Source organism: Mucor velutinosus (genome assembly GCF_035048745.1).
Source record: "Mucor velutinosus strain NIH1002 chromosome Unknown tig00001563, whole genome shotgun sequence".
NCBI classification, from domain to species: Eukaryota; Fungi; Mucoromycota; class Mucoromycetes; order Mucorales; family Mucoraceae; genus Mucor; species Mucor velutinosus.
This window is the reverse complement of record NW_027041904.1, coordinates 3,541,748-3,557,115: the sequence shown is the minus strand read 5'-3', so window position 1 is coordinate 3,557,115 and position 15,368 is coordinate 3,541,748. Positions and strand designations below refer to the sequence as shown.

The window sequence follows — 15,368 nt, the reverse complement described above, 5'->3', positions numbered from 1 at the left end:
GTTGCACAACTTACACGTTGTGAGGCTGAGTACCTGATTTTTTTCATACATTGGATTTCGTGCTTGTGTTATTATTCTCTGTTCTCCCTTTTTTCTATACCAAATCCATGTCTCTCGCCAACAGTACCATCACGACAGCAACAACAGCATCTACTGCAGCATCTGACAAGCGCCTCTCCTCTTCCATCAACAATGATGCTCGAGAAAAGATGTTGTTCAAGCGACAACAATTACTACAAACCTATTACGATAACTTGCAAAATCAAGTCAAGCAATCTCAACAAGAACTGGCGCAGGCATCTCAACAAAGACGCCATTGTGAGATGGAGTTGGATAAAGCCAAGCAGCGTAACGATGAGCTCAAGGTCAACTTAAAAGAGATGCAAAATACACTGTACGAGACGACCAAACCCATCCGAGTGACCGACGATGATTTCTCCACCATCATTGCAACACTAGGTAAATTTTCGGGCAAAGTCAACAATTTCTCGCCCAACGCCAAGAGCGCCTTCAAATGCATGCAGAATCCAGGTCAAGCCAAGCTTTTCTTTTGTGGATTGTTTGAGCAAGATGCAGCACAAATTGCAGCACTCTTTGATAAAGCAATCCAATCCAATGCAGACAAGACGGATTACATGCTGGTCTCTGTATTGATTGAACGATACCTTACAGAAAAGATTGTAGCAAGTGTACTCAAGACAGGCATCCATATGGACCAGGCTACCAATGAGTCCTTTGGTCGTATCCATCGTCTATTCGTTGATACCAAGCATACGGCATGGGCTAAGGATTTAAGGCTAAAAACGGCAAAGGCAACTGCAGAACTGATTCAACGAAAAGATCCTCAGATCATGGCTACCATTGAACAAGCAAAGACATCGATCATCAAGGAGATTGCAGCCACATTAACACCACTGTATGAAATGACACCAGATATCATACAGCGTATCGAGAAATTGGTCGACATGGCATCGGATCTATGCTTGCCAATCAATGGACAGGACGATGTGCTTCTTATACACACATTACGCACAAATGACAAGGTGATCCCCAATCAAGTCAAACATGTCTATCGTCATGTGGGTGAAGAAAAGCCGGGCCAGGAAAAGATCTACCTGAGTATTGCGCCTGTGTTTTTGGCGAAAAGCACAGTCGAGGCGGATGATGAGATGTTGACAGACAGTTATATAGACAACTACACACTTGTCTACCCTGGAAGAGCCATCTGGTGATTTTCCACAAATAAACTGATACCTACTATAAATTACGTTTTGATATGTGCCTCGTGTATAAAAACGTGTTTGTTCTATTGCAAGAAAGAATGGCTCTCAACAAGACTCGTTCAAACCACATGTACTCATGATGAAAAATGGTTACGTCAACCAGGGAATGTGTATGCATTTTATTTACATTTGCTATTTAATGTACATGTTGCTGATCGAGTTGTTCTTTGTTGTGACAACGTTGGCACAATCTTTGAAGGGAATAGGGGTCTGAACCCACGCTCCACCAAATGGGCGAGAATTTGGCAGGGCATTGGCTGCATGAACGAGAGGATGCTGATGATGCTGATGAAGAGGGGGATAGCGACGTTAAGATTGCTCTTGAGCGAGATTCATGAGAGCCAGCGTAGGATGATAGGGAAGCGTCCATGGTGAGTGAATCAACAAGAGCATCTAATTGAGAGGGCATCTTCTTAGACATCTTTTTGGTGTGGTTGTATGCAGAGGAAGCTAGATATCTACGCATGGCTGGAGTGCTGTTACTTGAGATGCGCTTGAAATAGTTGCAAAAGGTATACAGAGCGCTTTTTCTTGATTCGTTGGCTGTTCTCTCTTCAATACGAACTAGCTGTTTACCCGTGAGACTATGGCTAGGACAAATGACTTGAGGCACCATGATGCCAGCGGCAGAGTTGGTGCTGAAGTGGCCAGCAGGTATGGCTGGACAATGGGATTGATGTCGATGGCTTTTAGCATTGGGTGGCAGTATCTCAAATAGCAAGCGATAATTGTTGTCCACAGCGCATTGAACATGCATGGTTTTGTTACATTCGGAACAAGCGATACAGGCACCACGCTGATCATCGCATAGGGAACACTGAGCCTCGGTTCTTGCTGGATTGACGCAGCCAATGTACTCCACAGGTGACAACGTTGAAGGATTTACGAATTTGACCTCAGGGATAAATACGGCACATTGCACATGAGCCCAGCAGTAGCCAGATGTCATTTTAAGCGCTTGATGTTTGGATGTGGTATTGTAGCATAGCACGCACTCGTAGTTGTAAGAGGCCACTGGTTTCTTTCTGTTTTGGCATGGATCACATTGCCAGCCAATATGCTCTGTCTTGTCCTTGACACCATAGCAATCGTGATGCACCGACATACCACACGAATAGCATGTATACAGACTGTTGGGTGGGCCACTCATGATATGGCAGATGGTGCATGATGAGGGATTAAATTCCAAATACTCCTGGTCATCATTGAGTCGCTGTTTCATGCTGCTGCTATGAGATTCACTTCTCTTTCGTTTATTGTCTCCTCCCGAGAGCGGTCCATTGTTGGATGCTGAACTCATGGTGACATTGGCGATTCTTGTTTCTGGTGATATAGGCTTCGTTTTTGCGTATTTCAGCCAAAAGACACCGCAATCGTTGCAGAGCACTTTGCTAAACACTTTTCTCTTTCTGTCAAAGTCAGATGGTGATCGTCTCCATATTCTGGATTGCTCTGTCAAGCAGTTCATGCATTGGTAATTCCTGGATGCGTAGGTGGATCTGGGCACAATCGTGAGGTCGGTGTGCTCTCCATGCTCTACTGCCATTTCGTTTTCTTTCTCCAGCCGAGCCTCTTCTGCTTCTCTTTCCATGTCTCGAGGGAACCTTTTGAACTTTTTGAGAGGTCTGTACACCTTGGTCCATTCAGAGTAGACGGGCTCATAACGGTCTGTCTTTTTCCACTGATAAAAGTAGCGTACAATATCCGCCATGTCCTTTGTCTTGACTGCAGCCTTGGCATAGTTGAGGTCGTGGCCATGATCGCGGATGCTTTGCTCGAATGCCTCCATCTCGGCAGGTGTCCACTCCACAACATGCTTGAAATCGTCTCCATTCAGCTTTGACATGTTGTCATAAGCCGTTTCCGTATCATAGTTGTTTAGCTCCAATTCATACAGTGCTCTGTCCATCAGATCTGAATTGTGTGGCGGCAGAGGAATGTTCTTTAGCTTTTTCACACTATCCACGTAGTGATCAATGGTCAATTCATTCAAAATGCCTGGTCGGTAGATTACTGTCACTGTGTCATCGGTGCCTCTTGTAGGTCGCATGCTGCTCGTCAGGTCAGAGCTGCCAGAGAAGGGCGATGCCATGTCGTCCTGATCACTGGTGTCTTTGGTGGGTGTCTGGTGATCCAGCACATTCTGTGCTTCTTTATTTACACTGCCTTCTTCTGGCCATAAGCCTCGAGGTGATCTTGAAGCTGCTGGTGTAGATGATGAATGGCGAGATTGGCGAGAGGGTGGAACGAAATCGGGCACATTGGCTTGGTATTTAGTGCCAATTCGGCTCTTGGCTCTTGGGTAGATACGATCATCCACATCTATCAAGTGATATTTTTCCAATGAGTGACGTTTTTAAGCTGTGTAAAATTTTCTAGTTCATTACCCAGAATATCTGTAATGGCTGTATTGACACCAAAATAGCGAAATGGCCACATGTTGGTCATATTCATGTGTTGTGCTATAGCATCTATCGAGTGAGCACGGTGCTGTTGATGTGTCAAGCAACAGAGCAGAGCACATCTTACCTTGTGGTCCTTCCCTTTTGATGGTGGGATTTGATTTTCTGCTGCAATTGGGTGATGATGTGTTGAAAGAGTTGGCTGATGCGTCTTCAGCAACCATGGCATTGAGCAATAGTGTTTCTTGTTGCTGCTGTTGTTTGACTTGAGAGCGAGTAGCGCGCATCTGTCTTTTGAGCTCGGTCTTGGTAGCAACGACAGCCGCAGTAGCAGCAGCGATACTGAGTTCTTTGGTTGTCTGTTGTTGGGAATCAGAGGTCTCTGGAGATGATGCTTTGGATGAGGAGCGCGTATGCGAGGTAACACTGGTGACAGGGCTTTCCGGGTTAGATTCAGCCAGTTGTTCTTGACGGGTGCAATAGGCGCATTGCCAAGCAAAGCCCTTGGATGGTTTGCGGGCCAGAGGAGGGTTGAGGCAGGACATGTGGAAGCTCTTGTGGCAGGCAGCGCATTTGACAGACATGGCACTCTGGCACCATTGCTGACAGACGCAGCATATTCTTCTTGCCACTGTTAAATCAGCCGCCTTTCCCTGCTCCACGGCGATGAATTGATACCTTGATTTGAGAGCCTCCAATGTATCCATGGGTACATTTTGCACTGTTTCACATGGCACCACATCGTAGACACGCTGTATGTATCTATCGTAGAGCTGGTTGTAGTAAAAATGGTCTTGCTGCTTTCTATAGACATCAATGTTGGGGACATAGTGCTTGTGCATCACAGTGCACTTGCCACGGATGGAAGACACTGGGTAGATGTCTGAATGCATGGTTGCCACCAGCAGACAAGAATCTGCCGTCTTACGGTTGATGATGTCCTTCATTCTGTTGTACCAGGCAATACGCACTTGTAGCCCTTTGCGTTTGTGTGATGTGCAGAACTCCATGACTCGGCCGATATAATAAGGTTCGCCTAAATGTTCAGATGCCAAATACACATGGTCTTTTTTTTTTTTTTTTTTTTAGGGATCAATACGCCTGATTTCCTGCTTTGGGATGCTGCTGCTACTTTACCATTGATATAGACTGTGGTTCCATCACTCAATTCGGTTTCTCTTGTATTGTGTGCTGTCTTGATGTCAGACATGATTTGATGGAAATAGCAAGAATTGAAGATTATTTTTTAAAAGAAAGAGAAAGGGAAGTTAAGAAATGGCGAAAGAGGAAAAATAGGGTGTGTGCCGGACGCCAATTCAAAAATTTTACATGATACTTTCTTGTGTTGCCCTCCCTCCTTCTGCCTGTTGAATGGCACTGCTGCTCTGCTCCTGAATCAATGCTTGTTGTTTATAGCTATGGGTTTAGCTGTGCTTGAGAGAGTCGATTGGTAACAAAGCAATGGTTGATTGCCATTGCTGTGGTCATTGTTCCATGATTTGCTAAACTACATGATTGCCTCTCTCTGCTGATGCGTTGTTGATCTGCAACATAGCAACATAGTAGATCAAAGCCATCAGAGTCAAGGCAACTGCCATGTTTATTAACGGAACAAGCTTGATGCTGTATCTAAACAATCATATCAAAATGTCTTTATTGGAGGGAATGAATACGATGACTGATTTGCCAGCCGATCCAGTAGGCGACATTTAGGGTGGAGCATTCAAAGCATGATTTGTAGGCAACGGTAAGAAATTGCAGCTATTTTATCAATCAACCCCTGTTTCAGCTTTACAGCAATCCTCAGACAGAACATTGCTAGTCGACAAATTTAGCCACATCAAATGTCGATCATATGGGAACTCAAACAGGGCACCAGCACATGTTTTTTGAACAAGCAACAAATCATATACAATTTTCATCGTCTAATAGCATGAAGGACACCTATATAGTCCAAAGTTTTCCTGAGCAAGACGTGCATTTAACAGAACCATTTATTGGGACTGTGGCATGTGCTACGAGCCGCCACCTCCAGCGGTATATACTCTGATAATCTGCCTCAAAGCCAAACTATAATGCATATTCGCATCTTTATACGACACACAGCATCAAGATCAATGGATTCAGCATGCTCAAGCTGCAGGCCATACTGGTTTTATCGCTCTAGAGCCAATAATAAACCAAAATCCTGCAAAATTTGATGGTATTGCGCGGCCTGTATCTCCCTTTGTAGGCCGTTTTAGACCGTCAGAATGGCGCCACACAATTCCTCTCGACGAGTACCTACTGACTGTAGCAATATCTCAATTTTTTTTGGGTCGAAAATCATTGACCAAAATCCATTCATTTTCCATGAGCCTGCCCCTTGAGCGTTTTGCCCAAAATCAGTCAATCGCATTTTTCACCCTAAAAACAACGTTTTTTACTATGGCACGTATTAGTGAAAACGAAAGCTACAAATTCATTCCATCACTTGAAATCACTATTTTAGACATTTATTAATACGAATCTAACAGTTTCGACTAAATAAGCGTTTTTACAATTTGCCGATTTAGGAAACAGTTAAGGTGAGAAATTGTCAAGATTTTAGCACCATTCGATAGAGAATCCAAACAAGTATTTATAACTATTAATGTGCCAAGGGTGGTATATATAGCTTTTCAAGAGTAATTATCAATAGAATATATTTTTGGTCAATTTGATCAATGTTTTCGCTCGTAAGTTGAAGCGGTGTTTTAAATGTATTTTCACTCAGCCGTGCTTAAACATTTTGGTGTTAATAAACCTGAGGTGTGTTGTTGGAACGTCTGCGATATCAATGTAGTAAATGTCGAACACACTATTCATTTGAAGAGATATCCATGCCCAGTTGGTAGCTGTTTGAAACCTTATATACTTGAACAAAGGCGATTTGGCAATACATCTTTTTACCCTCTATTCAAAATGATCCATATTTCCAAATGGTCATTATTTATGGCGGCATATAGTCAACAAACATACTAAAATCCATCATTTGAGCGCTGTGTTGTCCCAAGATGCGCAAATCTTAAATAAACTGACTTCATCTATAAATGTACACAAAAGCCAGGAGCCTGTTGACAAGACTGAAGAGAAAAGAATGCATTGAAGAGACCAAATTAAGTTTTTTATTATATGATTAAGTAGAGTATGATATGTAATAAAGTGTATTGTATGATTTAAAATTGAGGTTGTTGATCTATGCTTTGTTTCTTTGCATATTCTCGCTTCTCTGCCCATGCTTTGATGATTTGTAACGTAGCAACATAGATCAACGTCATAGACGTCAATGCAACAATGACATTCAGTAAGAACATGGAGTCCACATTGTTTCTACGAAGCCATAGGACAGTGCCAGAATTAGAGGCCATAAACAAGATAGATCCAGCAATCAGTAAGAAGGCGCCAACCAACTCTGTTGGTGGTCGGCTTGGAACGGAAGTATCGGGTGCATTACGATAAAGGGTGAGGTAGGTTATGATTCTACATATGGCCGCCAATCCCAACAGAAGGCCCCACATAAAATGAATATTAGATGAATAGGCAGATTGTTGCGCATGTAAACCCATTGAAAGACCAGTAAAGACAACAGTCAATGCAGGGAAAGGATTCAATGAATAGCCTTGAGGAGGCGCCTGCGTGTTTGTCTTGGTCAAAACAGTGCGTTCCAAAAGTCTTCGGATGGCACGACTTTCTACTAGAATGCCAATAAGACCGCACCACCACCACATGAAGGCCAATGAAGCATGCTCTAGATCTTTGTGAGTCCATGCAGAATCTTGACCGAAATGCTCCATCCAAGTATTGGTAATACCATAGACAAAGATGAGACAAGATTCAATCATTTCAAAGCTGTAGCCAGAAGCGCTGTCCACACGATTCCATGCCCAACCTCGGTTAGCAAATGCGCCCAAGTAACGGCCAAATGTAGCGATACCGTAAAAGTAAAAGATACCGCCCTTGATTAAATGAGCAATGCAGCCAAGTACTTCCCAAGATCTACATGACTTTAGGTGAGTCTACCAGACACAAATTCTCGAGGCAAATGATTATTTACCTGCAGACACCATGATACACCACTAAACCACTCAATGTTTGCACAAAGATCAATACGATAAAAGTTCTTCCCATTATCATATGGAAATAGCGACAGACTACCTTGGTGAATGGGTTATAAGCCAGCATGACAAATGAGTTTTTGACAATGTTGGGTATATAGGGTGACACAGTGTTGTACATGCGCATAACGATTGGCTCCTTTTGTGTGGTGTTAGTTGACATGTTGTTGACTAAGTGATGTCCCTCTTGTTCTTCGTCTTGATCTTGATCTTCATCATCATAGTGATGACGAACAACATGATGCTTATCGAATTCAAATTCATTCATGTGAAGTGTCTCACCACTGGCTTCACTATGACGATCCGATGTGGCGCTATGACTTCCACTGTCCGAGGAGGAGGAGGAGGAGGCGAAGGCAGAGGAAGACGAGGCGCTGTGCTGGAGTGATTGACGATGTTCTTCTTGCAATCGCTCATAGTGATTACTGCTGCTTCTACCAATCGCATTTGCTACTTTTCGCACCACACCAACACTCATCTGAGCAATCAGAAATAAGAATAAAATCCAGCCCAGTGTATGATGTGAGTTTCCCTTATAAAGATGAGGAGTCGAGTGACCATATAATTTGGCAAAGAAGAAACCGACCATGGCAAAGCAAAATGCCAATATTTGGATAGGAACATGGAGTGATGATTTTGCGATACCAAGCATGATGCCTACACCCCACATATCAGCATTCATATTGCAATGCTGGCCTGATATACTGTTACTACTTACCAATAGGCATCAGGATCCAAAAAGCAATGACCATCATAGTAACGTGAATGTAGAAGTAGCCCTTTTCGTCAGGAAATAATGCATATGACATTGGCTCATCGCCTGTAGCATTGAATTTGGGCACAGTATCATCCATAGCCATATGATCATGTTGTGCGGTTACTAGTCGCATCCAGCAACATAGCATGATTGCCAAAATGTTGAATTTCATCATCCTTTTAGTCCAAAGAAACAAGAAAAAAAAAGTGGATAGTAGGGAGAAGGAGGAAAGAAAGGTGAGAGAAGGGAGAAGAGAGGGAGGGGGTCATTTATATACTAGTGTTTCTCCAATCTTTTATACAACAACCATGTCTGAATGTAAGGTTTTTCCCATTAGCAACAGGTGGGGGGGGGGCTCTTGAGATGTTGGTTCATATGGCTCGCTAGCATGGCTGTTTGTTGCTGTCGTTACTGCTGCTGCTGCTGCTGCTGACTATGGATGCCATTCATACCATCGATATTTCTTGTTTAAACAACCCCATTGCGTGCAATTTCTTATCAATCAATGACACTTAAATGCATCAATTGACCTTGTAGATGATATCATATGTCTAAAACCTTTTTTTTTATGGTTTTATAAAGCTCGGATAAATTTTGTTACATCGCCAGCATTCGGTATCGACTTTGCACCACCCTTCTTATTGTTTCTATAAAAATATGCAAATGCTGGATTTTGACATTTCGAAACATTTCATTGTTTTACCCCCACTTTTTTTTTTTACTGCAAATGTGGGCTTTTCCTGCTTGGATAGAACACACATTGTTTGTGTCGGCCTTCCTTTTTTTTTGCGCACGCAACCTTCAGTGTTTGACATTGTGAAATTCATGCGTAATTCCCTTTTTTTTTTCATTTCCTTTTGATAGATTGTGCACAAAAAAGTAGTGTAACAATCCCGGTTTTTTAAAATGAATTTTGGAAAATCTAGTATTACCGACAAACTGTTTGGTAAAACGGTTAAATGTTTTCTGCATGCCACCATATTTGATATAACGTAAAGAAAGCTGAATGAAGGCTATACATGAGTCCTATTGAGGCATACATAAAGATACGCATTTTTGCAGCACTTGCTTAATAATCCATCGCCCAGATGATGCAATGCCATGGATTGAAAGTAAAGAATGGCCAAAGACACTAGATGTGCATCGAAAACGGCCCATTAAATACTCCGTTTTGTTGTATTTATCATCAACTGTTCCTGTTGTATAACAGGAAAAGAAATCATACGTTTCCAATATAAACAAATTGATTTACTATCAGGCAAAAACAACGACCGCAGCCACCATCATTGTATTCTATAGAAAAAGTGCGCGTATACACAAAAAACAAACAACACTTATGCCTCCAATTACTCATCTATCAGTCAGAATAGATCGCCCAATCTCGGTTAATTGAATTTCCCCCACTTTACTAACCATGATCCTCTGGCTATTGTATCCAGGAACCTGACCAAATTCTAAAAAAAAAAAGTTCGTATGACCCTCACCACCCCTGTTTGATTGTGCAATCTAAAAGTTGTTTAATGGCACTAAATGAGAGATATTAACATGACTGCGGCACAATGGACATTCAGGCTTGTTTTGACACCATTCTACAATACAATTCCAACAAAACAAGTGACCACAGGGCGTCGTTGTGGTTACTGTACGTTGCTCCAGGCACAGTGCACATTTCAGCATTTGCAATTGCTCATACGTCAGCTCTTGTTGCGGCTCGTCCTTTTCATCCTCCTCTAAAACAGAATCCATAAAATCAAAATCATCTTCATCTACAATCTCCTTTTCTTCCGCATCTTCGGCTTCGGAATGCTGTTGCTCTTGTTGCTGTGCCACTAACAGTTTCTCACTTTCCTCCTTCTTCAGCTGTGCCGCAGCTTGAATACGCTTTCGAGCTGTCAAATAGCCTTGGATCATCAATTGAAGGACAATCAAAACGCCCAAGACTTCATAGCCCACTCTTTGTTCATGGAGTCCTAATTGGCGAGTAAAGATCTATTACACTCGATCAGTCATCAGCTCCCTTCTCTCCACTGTCAAATATATTCTTACATATCGAATACCGGTCAATCGTTTGGAGAAATTGTAATAGGCACCAAAAAAATAAAAGATGGCCAAGTGGACGGGCCGAACATTCTTTACGACAAAATCTTGGATTTGAGATAGATGCTGCTTCAAGAAATTTAGTGTGCGCTGTTGTAATGATTGTGCTGATGTGTCGATATCTAGCTGTTGTTGTTGTTGTTGTTGAACTCGCCCTCTCTTTTTCAATTCAGCTGCTCCTCGGGTATAGATGTAAGGCAACACAGCTTGCGTAAAAACGAGCAAGAAACGGCGCTGTCCACAGAGTATGAATATACCATTCGACTAAGATACCCAAATACTTACCGCAAGTCCAGGATATGTTTGGTTGTATTGATTGATCTGAACGATATCACAATACTCTTCGCCCAATGTCTGCGTACCCAACAATGTTGTCAATCCATAATAGCAAATGTCTGAAATGGTGTTGATTTCCTTTTGCCAAACATGTTGGCGTCTAGCTCCCAAGAATTGTTGAGCGACTCGAGTCATTTGCTCTTGCAAAATGGATTGATAATACACATCCTTTTGATTAGCGCGAACTAGTACCATTGTCAGCACAGGCATATTTTGTCAAAGTATTCACAAAACTTACTAATATCGGGCTGAGCACCATATGGAAAGTTGAAAGACAGTGGTGGAGCGTCTGCTGCTGTTGCTGCTGGAGATGCTTCTACTGTAGGTGATGATGATGATGGGGAGGAGGATGCTGGGCCTGACATGTTTAATCAAAAGGATGAAGAAGTGTGGGGAAAATAAGAGTTGCTTGCATTGGACCCATATTAATGGGAAAAAAAATATACTACCCACTCACGTGCGATTAAATCTTTGTCAGCATGTAAATCTCTTATTCGAGACATGAATGTGATTTGGACTCTATACAAAAGGCCGTTGCCATGGAAGCCATGCAGTTACATTCGTTAGATAGATGGCTACCATTTGGTACATACATTCTATATAGACATCGCATAAGAAGCGTATAATGAGAGTATTCATGTAAGATGTGTGATTTTGCCTTGATTTGACATTTCAAGTCCAGTTCTGATGCGCAAGACTCTCAATAATGCAGCAAAAGTTGTATTCAAGGCTCATTTTGACAAGCTACGTACATTGAATAGTATTTTCAGTCTACAGTCTATCATCGTGATTATATATACTGGAAAACTTGAACACAAAAGCGCCGTTGTAGCTAATCAAAGATTAAAGGCCCCTCTTCCAAGAACATCACTCATCTGCTTTAAGTGATTTCTTGCCTGCTATTTGGCTGTGGATTGTGTGATTTGTGATTTCAAGGCAACATTTGGTAGCATTGACCTATGCGGCGGTTTTACCGTAATGAAGCAAACGTGCAAAGCCATAGTGATCAAGTAGTAAGTTTGGCTTCTCATTATCATTATTAATAAGCTTACCAACAGCATAACGCATCAAAATTTGCATGAATTAGCTTTGCCAAAATCAATATGTCTCCTATTGGAATTAAGAATTGCACAGGCTAAGTAACTACCCCTCCAGAAGATCTCAGCTGGCAAAGATGTGATTTATGCCGTGTAAATAAACTCTATAAAGCACTACATAACCAAATTTGACAGCTTTCAAGCCTTCATGTCTTGACATGTAGACCTTTATGAGCCGCCGGAATGACGTCAAACAATTGTACTTGAGTAGTAATAACTTCCTAACACCTTTGCTCAACACTTTGGACTAAAAAAAAAACATGGCCAAAAATTGGCCGAAAAGCATGAGGTACCCCTCATGGTTTTCATCGAAAATCAAACGATCGCGTTTTTCATCTTGATAAAGAAGATTTTTACTATGGTATATATCAAACCAAAATGTTTCTCTTGATCCAAAGCAACCTATGAAACTACTTTTATGAGGCTTTCGTATGCAAAATATAGCTATTTTCGTTAAAAACCTCATTTCAAATTCTACTAAATTGCTCAATAATTTCAGTCAAAACACTCATTACAGTTAGCACCATTAGAATTGCCTTGAAAAGCACTTCAAGAATATATTAGGAAGCGTAGGGTGATTATCACAATTTATATAATCGAATATCACAAAATAGATTTTTTTTTGCTAAATTTTGTTTATTGATTGAGCCGCGTACACTAGGAGTAATGGGTCGAAGTGAAGAGGCGGGTGCAATTGAAAAGAAAATAATAAAAAGAAGGTAAAATATTAACTAAACTAACCTAAACAGAACTATCGAAACTATCTAAACTACAAGAGGGAGTGGATTTGATCCTCATCCACTGTCTGGCGAACAGTGGAGCGGATATTCACCAGAATCGCTTCAGGGACAAGGATGATGTTGTCAAAAACAAAGCGCATCTGGGCTAGCCATATTTGAGACAGGGTGATGAGTAGGATTCTGTATGGATGGATGCCTTTGACTTGGGAGTACCAGATATCCGAAAAGTCCAGGGACAGAAGAGCCTCTTTGATGTCAGTGATGGACGTGGTGGGCCATAGGAATTCAAAAATGACGCCTTGCCATACCTTTTCTTTGGATGGACAGTCAAAGAGCAGGTGGCTGGCAGTTTCATTGGGAGACAAGCAGACAGGACAATTGTGAGACTCGAAGACTCCAGGCATCATGTAGTGTAATCTGCTTCGAAAAGGGATACAGCCTGTGATGAGCCGGTATATCACATTACGTTGAATGTAGGTAAGAGACAGGGACCAAAAGAATTTCCAATGAGAAGCAGAGATATTCTGCAAGACCAAGGGTTGTTCCATCGACGACAGCACAGACAGACGAAATGTTTTGGCCGAAGCCTACAAAATAGATTATAGAAGTCGAAAAAAGACAAAATCTGTCCAATCTTGAAAAGAAAAAAGTAGTCTGAGTTTAAATATATTTTGGCAGCGGCTTGCTGCTGGCTTGCCCAAATACCTTTCTGACGATGACAATAATGATTGCGATATGGATCAAATGGGGATCATGGAATTGAAAAGACAATTGCTTAGCCCAAATAATTTGTTTTTCTTGGTAGTTTTCCCTGTAAAAGTGTCTTTTGCAATGTCAATATGTCAAAAAAGTCGCTGTAGATCTTGCACAAGTCCTGCATTTACACATGGCCAGCTTTATGTCATCATCTCAAGAGCAACATTAGCAAATGGATACCTCCCACTCGACTCTGATATGGCCTTTTTTTTTTCTATTAATTGATTGTTTAAAACCTATTTTGTATGCTAGAATTTTATTATCGCTGATTTGGAATGTCTTTGGCGAGAGCCCCCCCCCCCCCCTCAGGGCACGCTGCCATCGAGCGTAGCGAGATTGGTCGGCTAGTATGAAAACACTTTAATTCGATAGGAATTACTAATAAAACTGACAAGGCATCATAGTTGACCGTTTATAACAAGAGCAGGATTCGGATCAGACGTGTCTTTTCAAGATGTTGTTTGATTTTTTCATTAACATTGTGAATGATAAGTGGAATCGCCACATTTATTACAAACAAGTCCTTAATCGCTTGAGCTTTGCATCAAATCTAATTTAGATGACAGACGAAGGGCCATTACGTAAACCATCACCACCTCACCTGCCATCATATGCTTAAACACTTGAATTACGTACGTGCGCAAAAACCAGCAATCAGATGTATTCAAGTTATTTTTTATTAATGACAATTTGAGATCCCTAATTGCCTCCTGATGCGACTGCAGGCTTCTTCTTCTTTTCGGCCTCTTCCTCCTTTTCCTTTTCAATCTCTGCAACGACACTTTCAACCTCTTCCTGTTCCAAGAGCTACAAACGACCTGATAAGTATACCATAATCGAAGCTGATCATTTGGCATAATTACCTTGACAGTGTTATCCGATGTCATCACTGCAATTTCAATATTCTTGGCACCTGTTTGGACAACTTCTAACAAAGACTTGATAGCTAATTTGATGGTATCCTTCTCATCCATTTCCTCGCCATAATTCTTTTCCAAAAATTCACGAACTGTTTTGGAGCTTCTGCCGATAGCATTTGCCTATGATAGTTGCGTTGATCAGTTTATGTTGTCTATCTCTTCCAGGTCGAACCACTCTTTTCTCACCTTCCAGGCAGTGTAGATACCAGATGGTTCGGTCATGTACAATCTGGGTTCTTTGTTATCAAAACCGACAATTAGTGTAGAGATACCAAAGGGACGAACACCACCACTTTGGGTATATTTCTATCACAAGCATGAGTACGTTTATCCAAATTTATGCAATCACTTGTCATTACTTGTTGGACTTGAGCGATATGGCGCGTAATGTATTCAACGGATGCGGGGTCTTCAACAGTCAGACGGTGGCTCTGGCATTCAGTTCTAGCCTTGTTGATCAAGACACGGGCATCAGCAGTTAAACCTGGAAGCGATGAGTATGAACAATTAGGGCTACAAGGCAAGTTTTTCGATGGTGCTTACCTGCAAAAGCCATACAGATGTGATCATCAAGCATACAAATCTTGCGGACAGTTCTAGCATCTTGCAACTTCAATACTGATTTCTTTTCAACGCCGAGAACAACAACGTTCTTTCCACGGACACCAACCTACAATGACAAATATCAGTATAATTCAACATGAAATGACACTTCTTTGGTAACATACAGCACAGGTACCCTTTCTAACAGCTTCTGAAGCGTATTCTACTTGAAACAAGTGGCCATCAGGAGAAAATACTGTTAAAGCGCGATCGTATCCAGACATGATATATAAGTTTAATA

At 41.6% G+C, this 15,368-nt stretch overlaps 6 protein-coding genes across 6 annotated transcripts; 1 reads left to right on the top strand and 5 right to left on the bottom strand.

Moving 5' to 3' along the window:
* Window positions 1-107: 107 nt before the first annotated feature.
* SSE1 (adenyl-nucleotide exchange factor sse1) lies at window positions 108-1,232 on the top strand (the record flags this gene model as incomplete). The annotated part of the gene is made up of 1 exon (XM_064829013.1): window positions 108-1,232. The coding sequence occupies one exon, from the start codon at window positions 108-110 to the stop codon at window positions 1,230-1,232; it is 1,125 nt and encodes a 374-aa protein (XP_064686215.1).
* A 187-nt stretch (window positions 1,233-1,419) lies between these two features.
* On the bottom strand, window positions 1,420-4,895 carry ASN1_1 (asparagine synthetase; the record flags this gene model as incomplete). The annotated part of the gene is made up of 4 exons (XM_064829012.1): window positions 1,420-3,605; window positions 3,671-3,745; window positions 3,813-4,721; window positions 4,823-4,895. 4 exons carry the CDS (start codon window positions 4,893-4,895, stop codon window positions 1,420-1,422), a joined length of 3,243 nt encoding a protein of 1,080 aa, XP_064686214.1.
* Window positions 4,896-6,882: 1,987 nt separating this feature from the next.
* On the bottom strand, window positions 6,883-8,681 carry ATC70_009783 (uncharacterized protein; the record flags this gene model as incomplete). Its single annotated transcript, XM_064829011.1, has 3 exons — window positions 6,883-7,702; window positions 7,761-8,478; window positions 8,540-8,681. The coding sequence occupies 3 exons, from the start codon at window positions 8,679-8,681 to the stop codon at window positions 6,883-6,885; spliced, it is 1,680 nt and encodes a 559-aa protein (XP_064686213.1).
* A 1,403-nt stretch (window positions 8,682-10,084) lies between these two features.
* On the bottom strand, window positions 10,085-11,376 carry ATC70_009782 (uncharacterized protein; the record flags this gene model as incomplete). The annotated part of the gene is made up of 4 exons (XM_064829010.1): window positions 10,085-10,567; window positions 10,625-10,909; window positions 10,961-11,196; window positions 11,250-11,376. The coding sequence occupies 4 exons, from the start codon at window positions 11,374-11,376 to the stop codon at window positions 10,085-10,087; spliced, it is 1,131 nt and encodes a 376-aa protein (XP_064686212.1).
* Window positions 11,377-12,877: 1,501 nt separating this feature from the next.
* Window positions 12,878-13,396, bottom strand: ATC70_009781 (uncharacterized protein; the record flags this gene model as incomplete). Its single annotated transcript, XM_064829009.1, has 1 exon — window positions 12,878-13,396. One exon carries the CDS (start codon window positions 13,394-13,396, stop codon window positions 12,878-12,880), a length of 519 nt encoding a protein of 172 aa, XP_064686211.1.
* A 907-nt stretch (window positions 13,397-14,303) lies between these two features.
* On the bottom strand, window positions 14,304-15,351 carry ATC70_009780 (uncharacterized protein; the record flags this gene model as incomplete). Its single annotated transcript, XM_064829008.1, has 6 exons — window positions 14,304-14,411; window positions 14,468-14,644; window positions 14,711-14,830; window positions 14,884-15,008; window positions 15,068-15,194; window positions 15,253-15,351. The coding sequence occupies 6 exons, from the start codon at window positions 15,349-15,351 to the stop codon at window positions 14,304-14,306; spliced, it is 756 nt and encodes a 251-aa protein (XP_064686210.1).
* Between the last annotated feature and the right edge of the window lie 17 nt (window positions 15,352-15,368).